This window comes from Mytilus californianus, unplaced genomic scaffold (assembly GCF_021869535.1).
Source record: "Mytilus californianus isolate M0D057914Y unplaced genomic scaffold, xbMytCali1.0.p SCAF_11, whole genome shotgun sequence".
Taxonomy (NCBI): domain Eukaryota; kingdom Metazoa; phylum Mollusca; class Bivalvia; order Mytilida; family Mytilidae; genus Mytilus; species Mytilus californianus.
The window spans coordinates 4802069-4817560 of NW_026262593.1; the positions used below are offsets into that span (position 1 = coordinate 4802069).

Sequence of the window (15492 nt, forward strand, 5' to 3'; positions counted from 1 at the left end):
TCTTCACATAAAATCCATCGGAATATGTTTGAGTACTGATTTATATTTTAGCCTCAGAAACATGATTTTCCTATTAGTTGTTATTGGCTTTGAACTAGCTTTCAGTAACTGCGAGTATTCTCTGTACTATGTGTCTTTTATGTTTTTGTTAGTTGTTTTTTGGCTTTGTGTCGATCTGACGATTAAATATTAAAATATGAAGATGTGGTATGATTTCCAATGAGACAACTCTCCACAACAGACCAAATGACACAGAAATGTGCAACTATAGTTAACCGTACGGCCTTCAACAATGAGCAAAGCCCATACCACATAGTCAGCTATAAAAGGTCCCGAAATGACAAATGTTAAACTATTCAAACGAGAAAACCAGCGGCCCTATTCATGTTCAAAATAATGAACGAAAAACAAATATGATATACAGCAACAAACGCAACCACTGAATTACAGGCTCCTGACTTGGGACAGGCATATACAGAATGTGGCGGGGTTAAACATGTTAGCGGGCACCCTACCCTCCCCTAACCTGGGACAGTGGTGTAACATTACAAAATATGAACAAACAACAAAAGTCAGTTGAAAAGGGCTTAACTCATCAGATCGATACAAAGCAAAAACAAGCAACAAAAACACACATTTGACGTGGCAGGGTACTTATACATCCCCACAACAAAAAGTCACTAAATACAGATCTGAGAGTACTCTCAGTTACTGACAGCTAGTTCAAATCCAATAACAACCAATAAAAAAAATCATGCATCTAAGACTAAAATATCAATCAGTAGGCATCCAACATCCAATGGATTTAGTGTAGCGACATCATAAACAGTCAGAGAGAAACATGTCCTTGTGCAATGCCAAGATACAAGTATCGACAGATTGTAGAGCCATGAATATGCATATGTATATAAAAATAATATTTAGTTTGATTCTAATTTAATAGGCCCTTTTCAACTGATTTGTATAGTTTGTTCTTATATTGTGCTGTTATACCACTATCCCAGGTAAAAGCAAAGGAGAGGGAGAGGGTTGGTGTGCTCGAAACACCGACACATATTTTGTATGTACCTATCCCGAGTCCGGAGCCTGTAATGTAGTGGTTGTCGTTTGTTGGTGTTTATCATATTTGCTTTTCCTTTATTGTTACGAATATAAATCCGACTGTTAATTTTCTCGTTTGAACTATTTCACTTTTCATTTGTCAATTCGAAGCCTTTTATAGCTCGCTTTGTGGAATGGGTTTTGCTCATTGTGAAGGCCGTACGGTGCCTGAAAGATGCTAACCTTCTATGTTATATTGTGTCGGATGGAGAGTTATCTCATTGGCAATTATACCACGTCATCCTATTTCTATATTATATGTTTCTTGTCTATACAACATTTTTCGACCTCTTTAATTTATTTTATCATTTTTAAAAGAACCACTCATCCCAACCGACGTTTCTATGTGAATAAAGATTGGAACGCAAATCGATGGTGCTATGATACAGGTTGGTTGCTTGTTGCCGACGGAATATATGCAAACTGTCCTTTTGAACCAGCAAATACATTTTTGATACTGTATAGTCCAGAAAGGACAGCTATAAGCAATCGTGATAGTACGTATACAATTCAACTATGTATTCGTATTTACTTTTTCTGAACTCAAGGAACAATTATACAGATATATTAACGTTATGTATGCACATGACCATTTGCGAAAATGAAACAAACGGTTCATAATAGTTAACACTTTTAATTTAAGTTTCAAGGACTCTAGACTGGAAAAGTAAATTTACCTAACCGTTTTATTCGGTGATACTCATGTTTTGCATTTTAATTAAGTTTGTATGCATTTAGAACTTATTGAACTACATATGATTATTGAAAATAATACATGTTGCATTTATAATTTAAGGGATATAATCAAATTTTTTTTTTAAAGAAGTATGAAAATTATAGAATGTACATAGGAAGCCAAAAATAATATTTTTTCTATTAAATTTCGATTTCATGATCCGTCCACATATTAATCTGTATTAGAAATGATAAATTATGTTATCGCTGAAAATTTCCGTTTTAATGATACGAAAAGATAAGGGTTCATCGGATTCGTTTTTTTTAAGTAGAAATCAATATAAGAATCGGCGAAACAGGGTAAAAACGACAAAATAATGTTTCACACTGTTAAAATGGAAATGTTTCCAATGATATTTTTTTAATTCCGAATAATCATGAAATATCACCAAACAACGGATACTTTGCCTTTGAGATCGATTACAGACATCCGCTTGTTAAGTATCTTATATATATATATATATGAGAAGAAGTCTTATCTACATCAGATTGCTTTCTATTTTCAGTGTTTCAGAACGGACATAGAGCTGATAACATGGCGATTTTTGTCAAATGTATGTACCTCTTATCAAACAAGTATATCATATCGTACTATAGTATGATAATAAATACAATGCTTGGGAATTGCGCTTTTTGATATGTAAAATATTACCAACACAAAACGTACATTAAAGATCATTCAATTGTTAAGGAAGTCTTTACTCAATGAAGATATATTTGTCTTTATGCATTCTTTTTATACTTTTTAGCACCATTAAAATAAGATCTAGACTTCTTGGTAACATTTCGATAAAATGTTGTTCTCTCATTCGCTTTCATTAAATCATTCAAACATGTGTCTAGTCACTATCAGCGGTTATTGAACAACGGAGGTAAGATTTTTAAATCTTTGTAATCCTATTAACTAGTAAATAACGGATTTGCTGCTTTGTAATTTTTGTTTCGGAATATTGAAGTATTGTAAATTGTTTCTTGTGGTTTTTTTTGTTTTGTGTTTTTTTTGTTTTTTTTGTTTTTTTTTTTTTTTAAATGAGTATGATTTTAGAAAAATCTAAGCGTTCATCATAAGCGTCCTACTGTAATAATATTTCTAATTTTCTAAAAAGAACAAAACATCAATGCAAAAAACCTGCTACAATTGTAAAGGATTCCACCTTAACTGCTTAATTTAATATTCGTGACCTAAACATATTCGTCCAAGATATGTGTTGTGTGAAAATTTATGCAATTAGTCGACATACCTTGAATGTCTGAAGACATAATTCTATAATGGCGGTCCCCGTATTTATACCAAAACTTTTGTTCCATGAGAAGGTAATCACCCCAAATGATTTCTTAAATATAAATATTGGGCTACCCCAATCTAGAGACGCATTTGCACGACTGTGGTTATAAAAGCACATGGTAACTTGCGTAAGTTGATTCTTTTAGGTTTTTGAAAAATAAATATATATTGAGCAACACGACGGGTGCCGCATGTGGAGCAGGATCTGCTTATACCCATCCCGAGCACCTGAGATCATCCCTGTTTTTGTCGGGGTTCATGTTGCTCAGTCTTTAGTTTTCTATGTTGTGTTTTGTATACTGTTGTTTTTCTTTTGGTTGTTTTTTTGCCATGGCGTTGTCAGTTTATTTTCGACTTATGAGTTTGAATGTCCCTTTGGTATCTTTCGTCTCTCTTTTACGTACAGTTTAGGAAAATATTAAATTTATTTTTAAAAGCTTTAGAAACAGAGAGCTAAGCAAGACTCACCGATATGTCATTAATCAACTCTTCGTGTGCTTTCTTTTGTGTTAAGTCAAAGCATCGACATGTCAGCCATTAAGACATCAAGCGGAAGCTTGTTCCACTCCGGTCCAGTTAGCATATAACATATATTGCTACAAGTTGTGTAATAAGCCATTAACAGAGACAGATCTCGAAGAAAAAATGAAGAAACTGGAGAAGGAATTGTCTGTCAGTAGGAAAGATACTAATAGTAAGTTATGCATGTACATATTTTCGTTGTTTATGTCTTGCTTTATTCCAAATTGTTATATACTCATTTGCTTCTCATTTTCCTGTTATTTTATAAAAGAAAAAATTCTGTTGTCCGAAAACCGACTGCGGATACATTTCCATATTTTTATTTTACATTGAAATAACTATTAAGTTAAAGCGCTCTGCATTTTTATTTCAAATCGTTGTATATATGTTCCGGATCATATGAGTATTTGGACCATACGCGTATGGTCATGACCATATGCGTATATACTCATATGATCCGACCATACGCGTATGGTCCGGTTAATGAGCACGATAAACGATGAAAAGGTGTCCCATAAATTAAGAGTTTCTAAAAATGAAATTTTTACTTATTCAATCATATCTAAATCATTACTACATGATTAATGAAATAAAGTGAATTTTACTTACAAGTTAGAATTATAGTAAAATAATTTTTACATGGTCATTATTGATTTGTTCATAAATTTGTACGAAACGCAATATCTCGACTTATGAAAATAACTTCAAGAAATGAACTGTTAAACAAGAGGTCAACTGCTTACCTCACAGAAACTTTGGACATTGGACACTGATTTTTTTTTTTTTTTTATTTTCTTTTGGTGTTTTTTTTAAATCAAAATTTGTTTGATATTTCAAATGGTTTTATCTGTATAATGCGTTCTTTTTTCTATTTATACGATCTGAAAATTAAAAAAAAATCGTATGTATATGAGTAAGAAAACAATAATTGAAGAAAATAAGTTGAGATAAGAAGAAATTTTGTTTCTGAAATAATAATTTTAACACTAAAAAAAAATAAAAAAAATGTCCCTGCCCAAAACGCCTTTGGTTTCATTTACGAACGAAAATGTCGACAAGATAAAACGCTCTAGATTCATTCTAGCGAAGGCAAGATAACAGATACACCAAGATTCGGACAAGATTCGGACAAGATGAAAAGATAAAGGGATTCAGTTAGTAACTTGTGCCGTTTTTGGTTCGTAGAATAAGTTGTGTGGTCCTGCGAAGGAAGTAGGGATTTATTTGAAAAATAATTATATGGTCTTAATACTAGTATGGTCCGACCCGTTAATAACCAAACGAGTATAATACTCATATGGTCCGACCATACGCATATGGTCGGACCATATAGGTATGCGCATATGGTCATGACCATACGCGTATGGTCCAAATACTCATATGGTCCGGAACATATATATTTTATTTCGTTTTTGCATAAAGATTGATTATATTTTTTAACGTTTTAGTGTCCAGTGATAATTACAGGCACGTTTAGATAATGATCAGACATTTTACTTTAACATAAACATATTTTTGAAACAACTTTTACTATATTGAAAGGTTTTTATAATATTTCTAATGGTTTTAGAAAAGCTAAATAGCATTAAAAGGACTTTAAAGCAATTGATATAACATGGTGTTTACTTAAGAAGTCTAAATAATAGTTACACTTCAAGTTGAAACTAAGGTTTCAATTCCCTCAGACAAAGCTGACATTAGATGATTTGGCTATTTTTAAGTCCTTTTTGGTTTATAGCTCTTCAACGTTTTCGGTCCTAATACATCCTTGGCTTTCAAATATTCCAGCTTTGAGCGTTCCTGATGAATGTAAATCCAGAAAAGCACTTGAGATGCATGAAATTTATAACGTGTTGTTTTCATTTTTTGAACTTACAGCTAAAGTATTAGGTTAATTACACTTTTACAATGACAAAAATATGACAAAAATCAACTCAATAAATGATGGTCTGCTCGACTATATGAACAATTGCAGTACATTGTTTTGTTGTATATTGTCAACTTATTTCACTACTCTTTTGACATAAACGATCATCTTAGTACCAGAATCTATAACAAACGAGACAATTTTAATTTTGAAATTATAGCAGCAATATACCAACTTCACCTGTATATGGGATAGACATTTTCCAACTCATTCGGTATTCAAGAGCTTTCAGCTGCTACTCAGACTTTATAAAACGTCACCAGTGTCTGAGCAGAACGTTGATAAGCCAAGGTTATGTCAAAGAACGTTTTGTCCTTTTTCTAAAAAAAGTTCATCGGAATTCGAAGATACCAAGACCTTGTTGATAAATATTCCGTGTCAATTTCACAAATAATACAAGATGGTCTTGAAGTATAGATTCTATGGTCTGACGTTGTTTATCATCTAAAATACGTGTTATAGTGTTCTTTTTATTTGTTTTTTATTTTTAACATTTACTGTTTAGTCCATTTTTGGTAATATACTTTTGGCGTGGTTCGGTATTTAAACATACCGCCATTCTGTTATTCTGCTATGGTTACTTTTTGTATTCTTGTCTTTCATTTTTGCTTTTGTACTTTGTCTAAAGAGTGTCTATTTGCCATTTTGTCTTTCTTTGCTGAAATAGTTTTGTGTTTCATAATGATTAAGATTACAACATAATATTGACTGCTGTATCCCATTTTGTGACAATTGTACCTATTATGTCTGTTTGTTTTGCTCACATTTTGTTGTCAATATAATGGTATTATATGCGACTGTCATACAAGTGAGAGGTTTAGCTAGCTATAAAACCATGAATCACTCGCCATGCTAATCCTCAGTCAAAATATCACATTTGGAAAAATGACAGATAATCATACGTATACTTTTTCTCCTATCTAAAGATTTAAGACTGGAAACATATTCCTAGTACATTGAGACACGTACATCGTATCGGTAAAAAAAAAACAAATCGTAATGGTGACCGTTAACATGGTTATACCTATGTAGGGTTAATTTCAGTTGTTCTTCCTCATAATTCTGTTGGGTCAATTTTTGTGAGGAAAAACCCCCTATGAATCCAGTTTATATAATGTGAACCTTCATGAGCGTACCATATCAATTGAAATTTGTAAACGTCATACGATGAGGTAGAGGTATGCCACTGCTAAAAAATGGAAAGTGAACAATTTTAATGTTTGCCATAGATTCTAGTTTGAAGACGGCCATCTGTGGCAATATCGAGAGCAGATAAAGACATAAAGCAGACCTTCTCTTCTCTTTGGTAGTATCCTTAATTTCAAGTGAACTGGGATATATGAGATGTAAGTACTCACTGAAATGTGAGTTAATAATGGAGCTACCATTTGATTTTTATGGGGGGGGGGGCTAGGATGAAATTTGAAAAAAATAGGCAGGACAGGGGTTTTGAGTAAAAAAAAGGCAGAATGAGATTACTTGCAAAAAAAAAAAGCCAGGATGACAATTTATGTAAAAAAAAAAGTCATGATAATCTAAAAAAAAAAAGGCAGGACCGAATAGAGTGAAAAATAGAAAGGCAGGACCAAATAGTGGGAAAAAAAGGCAGGACAAAATTTTTCATCCTAGCTACCCCCCCCCCCCCCCCCCCCCCCCCCAAATATGACAAATATATTGTCGAAAAAAGGTCCAACAATTTTTTTTAATCAGTGAATCTTGAGCTTAAATTCCTGTTTCTTTGGTTAGGTATTCAAAATAAAATGTTTGCATATAAAAGCAATATTGTTATAGGTGTTGTCTGTTGGAACAACATCTTATTTGTTATGGAAAGAGTTTAAATCATCACGAACCGCGGGCTTATTGAAACAGTTAAGACACCCGTGTGCTCATCGTACGGTGTATATTTAAATGTCAAAAATGGCAATTGTCCTTAAAAGAATGCAGCCATTGTGACCTATGGTAAAATGTTTGTATTCGAGTTTGGTCAATTCAATATAAGATATACTCGGGAAGAAACAAGATTCGACGACAACTTATATTTGTGGTTTAAATAAAAAAAACACTTTTCTAATTGAACGCATATACAAATGTATATCCTTTTTAGACAATATGAACCATGAAATGTATTTCCTTAATTAAAAAAGGGAAAATAGACAGAATTAGTTCTATGAAATGAGTCCCTTTTTATTTTAGATTATAAGTCTTGTCTGCCATTACTGTTGCATTTAATACATATGTATATGTCTTTGTATTTGCAGAATTCAGAAGGACATTAATCAGTGCACCAGACAATAGATTTTCATCAAAAACTATGGGTTTAGTTGGGGCAGTGTGCATTGCGTTAGTTGTTGGATTTATTGTAGCAGTAGACTGTATCAACATTTGCCAGAAATGTTCAAAACTGAATAAAGTGAAAGCAAAATAAGATGACTGCAAACACGACGAAAAAAATAAGAACACAACGTTGATCACAGACTCATCAAATTGATTTAAATACTCACAGACGCTTTAAAATGTGACAAAAACGTAATAATACTTACTTCAAGTGCTTTTGTGAACTGACCGGATTAACCCTAGTGTTGTCCTTCTATAAAAGTAAACGAACGAATTTGCAGGATTTTTAGAAATATGGGTGGATTAAACTGATAGTGACATAGTTTAGATTGTGCAGGTTGTTCTCCCTTAACCATATTTACTCCTGAAGCATAATTTAAACCTTTTTTGTGTTTATTCACTAATACATCGTTTATGCACTTTTTAAAATAAATTCTCCAAACCATGGAATGTTCTAGAATTCAAACGTAGCACATATGCTAGGTATTTATTTGTAAGAGTGTATCCACTTGTGTTTTACCGTTGTTTAGTCTGCAAAGCATGCCCATCAAGAAAAGCATTGCTTGAATAGTTTTAAAGTTACTGAAAGGAATTAATGTAAATAGCCATTCAATCAAAAAAGGCAAAGTAAAAATCATCAATATCAAACTTAACCTCTAAATCTTTGACATGTTAAAATTTAAAACACATTGCATTAAAGGTTCTTAAGTTATGCAAGGAAACACATCAAGCCAGAAGCCACAAGTCAGCCTGCCTGACCTTCATACAACACTAAAATAATAACTGGATTTCCATTTTGGAAAATCCAAATATGAAGTTGGTTCCTTGACAATCAAGGTTACACATACACATCATCCTAAATTGAATATCTGAGTGTCTATTTTAAAATAAATAAATGGAGAATGTGTCCATGGGACACAGATGATGCCCCACTTGCATATAACGTTATAAAGGGACATAGCTAGAAAACTGTAAAAGTAAAGCCACCCAAAATCGAACTTGATCTGTATTTTGTGGTAATAAGCTTTGTGTATGAGTTTCATAAAATTTGGTTAAAGCAAACTAAAATTAGAGAACGGAAACGGAAAAATTCAGTATTTTTTCCATTTATGAAGGGGCATAACTCCAGAGCGGTAAAAGTGACGCCACCCAAATTCGATCTTGATCTGAGTATTGTGCTAATAGGCATTGTGTATAATTTTCATAACATTCTGTTGAGGCAAACTAAAGTTAGAGAACGGAAACCACTTTCAGAAGTATGTACAGATGGATGTACAGACAGTCAAGGGTAAACCTTAATGCCCCCTCCGCTCCGACTGGGCATAAAGAAATAAAATGTGGGGAATTTTGATTTTTCAGTTTTGACAAACTATGTAGCTAAAATTGACACTTATAATCATGGAATCATGCTTCACCTAATTCTATGAAATCCCAAAAATTTAGTTACCCATGAATGATAAAATTTACTTCTTTGGCTTCATCAATTCTGATCTGTGAGTATATATAGAACATGAAGTTTTCCTTTTCATAACTTCATGGAACTCGAGGAGTTAAATACAAAAGTCCAACATTATTTGAACGATCCTTAAAACTTAAAATTAATAACAAATAAAAAATTAATTTACATTCATATTTTTTATGACATCAAAACATGTATATATACGTATATAAAATGTTGCTTCATAAACATGTCACAATAATTCATGACATGACTGTTGTACATTTACATTTACAAAGTCAACAATGTTCTTTTTCATAACATCTAAATACAAAATCTTCTTTCAACTCTGTGATCCATTTAATGGTGCCTACAAAATAGAATAAAAAGATGTGATATAACTTGTTAAGAAATAGATGAAAATTCAGTCTTTTCCACAATTTTTTGTCAGTTTTAAGAACTTGTTGGCATTTATATGATATTTATAAAACCTGTTCCAGAATTTATTGTGAGGGTTTCTATGTAGCAGAAGAAGCATCCAGCAATCCTTAATTTGATTTTTATCTAATTCTGAGTTATTGTCAAATAATACAACCACCAATCATATCATGTAAATAGCTTGGTTTTTTTTGCTTTGTTTTTTGTTTTTTGTGGGTTTTTGTTGGGTTTTTTTGGGGGTGGGGGGTCATTTGGTTGATTGATAATTGGCATATTTATACCACATCGTTATTTCATAAGTTACATCCACTTTTTGATTTATGTATTTCATTCTTTATCGCAGTTTAAATATTATACATAAACATGATATATTTTTTGTTATACAGTTGTCTTCAATTATTACCTTAACTCTTTTCCCATGTAATAAATATGGCTGCTGAAAATCATTCTGACAATTTGAATATCCCATACCCAGTCCAAATCCTGTACCAAGTGCTACAGGCCATGTTTTTCCTACAGAGAAATTGAAAAACATCAATATTGTTAGTAAAGTAAATACATAACCATGATAACAGTGTACTAGTCTTCAGCATCATATAAATATTCTCAACTTTTATGCCAATATTTCTTAATTATATTAATTTCATTATAGAATAACCAATATTTTCATTATTGTCATTTGTAACAATCTCAGTGTCAAGTCTGGCTACTCTTAGTCAAGGACAACCACAATTCAGCAGCAATTATGTTAGTCTTTTCGTATCAGAGGGTTTCTGAGTCATTTTTTTGCTATTTTAATAGTTTTGTCATGTTTGTTAGATTTTAATAAACTGCTTCACTGAGTGCAGCTAGATACTCCCGCAGAGGTCCAACCCTGAACAGTTGGGGCAAAAATGGACAAAATATTCAAGCATGATTCAGGTCTGAATTTGGATTGTAACTAAATATTTGACATATTATAGGTTTCTGAATAAATGTAGTCAAAGAACTTGAAATTGGTTATATGAATTGAATTTATATTCAATTAAAGATTTCTTGCTGTTGTGCAATACTTAGTACATGTATATCTGTTGTCAGACTATAAACAAATAAAGTTCAATTAATTCTCAATGTCATATTAGAAATTTATGAAAATAAAAAGGGAGCTTACATCAATAGATATAAACAATTCACCAAAGTTTCCTGAGAATTGGTGACAGCATTTTTGAGTTATTGTCCGAAAACTGGAAAATCACCCCTTTTTTTAATGAATAAAACCCCATAACTCAGAAATGTAAAATGTAAAATTTATAAAATTCTAAAAGAAGCTTACATCAATACATACAAACAATTCACCAAAGTTTCATAAGAATTGCTGAAAGCATTTTTGAGTTATTGTCCGAAAACTGGAAAATCACCCCTTTTTTTAATGAATAAAACCCCATAACTCAGAAATGTAAAATGTAAAATTTATAAAATTCTAAAAGAAGCTTACATCAATACATACAAACAATTCACCAAAGTTTTATAAGAATTGCTGAAAGCATTTTTGAGTTTTTGTCCGAAAACTGAAAAATTCCCCCTTTTTTTATGAATAAAACCCTGTAACTCAGAAACGTAAAATCTAAAATTTATAAAAATCAAAAGGGAGCTCATGTCAATAGATATAAACAATTCACCACAATTTCTTGCAAGTTGGTGAAAGCATTCTTGACTTATTGTCCGAAAACTGGAAAATCCCCCTTTTTTTAATGAATAAAACCCCATAACTCGGAAACGTAAAATCTAAATTTTATAAAAAACGAAAGGGAGCTCACGTCAATAGATATGAACAATTCACCAAAGTTTTATGCAAATTGGTGAAAGCATTTTTGAGTAAATGTCCGACATGTTGACGACGGACAGACGGACGAGCGGACAACGGTATACCATAATATGTCCCGTAAACGGGCGTATAAAAATCAGGTTTTTTTTTTTAGAATGAGGAACTGGCATAGTCGATTTGCAGCATCAACAACAAGTTAAGTACCCATTTTTGTAAAATGCTGAAAAAAGATTTGTGGAAGGCAATAGTTTAAAACTAAAATGGTTTTAATGACCTAACATTGCAAATGCCATCATGGCTATAGTAACAGACCATGCAACATGCATCTTTTGATTCTGAATGTAAACCAGATGCATTAATTTGATTGTAAACTACGAAATGAATTCAAAATTATGATAAGAAATTTATTCAGATCATCAAGTTGCAAGTTGCAGTTAATATTTATGCATATCCTTTTACACTTGTAAATTGATTCTATTTGACATGTTTGATGGATAATTGTTGTACTTGTGTTATTTGGCATGAAATTTTGTCAACTTTTACAATAACAGAGTATAATCTTCTACTCTTTAAAAAGGGGGAATGCAGATTGCATAAGTCACATGTTTGACAACTTGAACCTTTTTCTTCCACTTGAATTAAAATTTTGTTTTTTAATCTATATTTTCATTAGCTTTTTCCATGTTTTCTGAAAGTAATTAAATAATGCAATTATTTGTCTATCTTGATCAATGTTTTATTACAACTGTAGGCGATTTTTTAATTGAATGTAGAATACATTATTACTTACTTTTGAAAAGAATGAATGACAGCACTATACCAACACCCAATCCACTAGCTGCAAAAAGAAATAGGAGCTGTTTTTACTGATGTAACATGTAATCATTTATAAATAAAGGAAGACATGATATGTTTCAAAAAAGTAATATACAAAACAAAATATCTACAAATATCAAATATCTCCCCAAAAGAGGTGTGGTTTGTGAACCAGCTGTATTTACCTGTCATATCACATTGGAACGTTAAGATATTTGCTTTGTGATGTCAAACTTTCTCAGGAAAAAGAATCAGTTGGAAAATCATGGATTATGAAATGTGTGAGGCCCAAACTCAAACTTAAAATCTTCAGTTGTGACAATAGATAAATCTGTCACAGGTCTGTATTTTCCATGTCTATCTACAGTAAATTAAATAATGTTTGCTGATCAGAGAACAATTTGGTAGTGGGTGCATACATGTAGGTATAAGGCCAATTAAAATTAATTGATAGATTTTCATCCCTGCCCGCCCCTCTAAAATCGTCCTGCCCCAATTTTTTTTACTTTCAAAAATTTATGATTTCTGGATTTTGTACATTTCCGTTACCTGTAACATGTGTAACCACTTATAATTTCGTTTCATTCAAAACTTCCTGTTGTAAATTTCGGTTTTCGTAGTTCTTCCAGTAACAAAAATAATTAAGTCGACATATTCTGCTGCTCTAAGATGACAACATTATCTTTCAAGAATAGCTAGATTGAGTACAGGAAGGGCAAGAAATATTCGAATTACGAGTAATAGGCGGTGTCCAAAAACGCAAATCGGGATATGTCACAAATTTCAGTGATTAGAAAACAGTGGATTTTGTTATATTTACAATGACTTTGTGTCAGGAAATTTGGACTGTGAATGATATCCAAAGCGCAAGAATCGTGGAACACATTGGTACAATAGACATGACTGGAATAAAGAAGTTGACACAACCACAAACTTGTGCGATTTATGAATGTATATATATTTTTTAAACTTGTGCGATTTATGACTGTATATATATTGAGTACAAAAAGTCAGCCAACATACTAAATCTATAATAGCAAGCCCTTAGATTTACCCCCAAGCCCAAGGCTGTTGTTCTTTGTTGACAAACAGCAAACACCCTCTGTCCCCAGCCCTTCAATAGAGTTTTTAAACAACTTCTTCTTTTTGGTTAAGTTCATGTTTTATATTTGCACCTTAAATAAGAACCTTAAAAGCATCAACCCTAGTATTTTCAACACATTTGAGTTTTCATTTCACTCTGTACTCCAAACTTGTGTTACATATACCAAAGCATATGCTTCATTTTATGGGCACTACAAGCCATAGCATAGAAAGCTAAATAAATTTGATGTAGGTTAGTCTAAATGAGAGCATTTCTCCACGTTTTTCCTATTTACTGAAAATAGGTTTCTGAAGCGACAATTACATGTGGAACAGTGGTTGCCAATCAGAAATATTTATTTACGAATTTCAAAAATTATGTGTCCTCGTCTCATGGGTTTTCGTGCTATTAAGAAAGCATTGTGACATCACAATTTCCATTGAAAAAGCATGCATAGTACGAATTCATATGACGTACGAAAACATATGATCTAACCATAGAATTCCTTATAAGTTATATATACATGATATTAGCTTATTATTACCCATGCAAGTGCATATAAAGAACACATTACAAAATGGTTTTGGGAGAAATAAAAATGAAAAAATACAAGAATGGTAAAAGTGTCGCCACCAAATTTCGTACTTAATCTGTATTATATAGTAATAAGCATTGTGTATAAGTTTCATAACATTTGGTTGAGGCAAACTAAAGTTAGAAAACGGAAACAAAAAATTTGTACTTGATCTTAGTTTTGTGGTAATGAATATTGTGTATAGGTTTCATAATGTTTGGTTGGGGCAAACTTAAGTTACAGAATGGAAACTAAAAATTTTGCAATCTTTCGATTTATAAAGGGGCATAACTCAATAATGGTTAAAGTGACACTACCCAAATTCAACTTGATCTGTGTTTTATCACTGGAAGTCAAAATTAAACATTGCATTGTATAAAGCATTGATTGTAGTTGATTCGACTATAATCATGGACAAAGGAAGATAACTCCAATTTTAAAAATTACTTGATATTTAGAAGAATATAAAAATTTTGCAATTTTTCCATTTATAAAGGGGCATAACTCTATAACGGTATACTCTATAAATGACAGCACCAAAATTCAAACTTGATCTGTGTTTTGTGATAATAAGCATTGTGTGTAAGTTTCATAATATTTGGTTGAGGCAAACTTAAGTTAGAGAACGGAAACTAAAAATTTTGCAATTTTTCCATTTATAAAGGGGCATAATTCTAGAACGGTTAAAATGACGCCACCAAAATTCAAACTTGATCTGTGTTTTGTGGTGATAAGCATTGTGTATAAGTTTCATAACATTTGGTTGAGGCAAACTCAAGTTAGAGAAAGGAAACCAATTTTGGGACGTACGGTTCGTACGTACGTACGTACAGACGGACAAGGGTAAAACTTAATGCCCCCACCTCTACGGCGGGGGCATCAAAATCCTTCCACCCACCCAATTTTTTCAAAAATCTGGATTAAAATCTACTTATTAATTTTAGTTGGCCTAATTACAGGTTATCATGGTTATTTATAGATCTGCTTAAAAACATTTTTTTATCATGATAAATGCATATTAAATTTGGGTTAAAAACGCCATTTACGTTTCCTTTTATTTTTATTGTTTAACCTGTTTTAATTGCCGTATCTGCAATGCATCGATCCCACTTTTCACCAAGGACGTCTTCCGACCTTTTTTGATCAGCCATGTTTTTAACGTGAAAGACTTACTGGTATTTCCATTCGAAACGAACCAAAACTAAAATCACTAAATACCAGCAAAATAAAATAAAGATAACGTAATTAAAATGACAACCACTGCGTATATTCAACCAGAGACATATATATATATACAACCCACATTAAATAATCAAACCATTTTATGACAATTACTTACGTTAATAGATTGACGATTGACGAGTGTCACCGTCTCGTACATTTGATATAAAAATAATTTTGCTTAATTTTTAGTTGTGCATAATTTTTATTTGT

At 32.0% G+C, this 15492-nt stretch overlaps 1 protein-coding gene across 1 annotated transcript; it reads right to left on the minus strand.

Annotated features, from left to right (window-relative positions):
• Positions 1–9520: 9520 nt before the first annotated feature.
• Positions 9521–15241, minus strand: LOC127719419 (MICOS complex subunit Mic10-like). Its single transcript, XM_052225522.1, has 4 exons — positions 15131–15241; positions 12375–12422; positions 10184–10293; positions 9521–9712 (listed from the first exon to the last, which is right to left on the minus strand). The coding sequence occupies exons 1-4, from the start codon at positions 15207–15209 to the stop codon at positions 9686–9688; spliced, it is 264 nt and encodes an 87-aa protein (XP_052081482.1). The 5' UTR covers positions 15210–15241; the 3' UTR covers positions 9521–9685.
• Positions 15242–15492: the final 251 nt, after the last annotated feature.

Excerpts from the sequence above, each read along its gene's own strand:
- LOC127719419 (XM_052225522.1), bottom strand. The coding sequence starts at position 15,209 with ATGGCTGATCAAAAAAGGTCGGAAGACGTCCTTGGTGAAAAGTGGGAT. Across the intron at positions 10,294-12,374 it reads GTCATTCATTCTTTTCAAAA|GAAAAACATGGCCTGTAGCA; the intron begins GTAAGTAATAAT and ends ATTTCTCTGTAG. Across the intron at positions 9,713-10,183 it reads TACATGGGAAAAGAGTTAAG|GCACCATTAAATGGATCACA; the intron begins GTAATAATTGAA and ends TCTATTTTGTAG.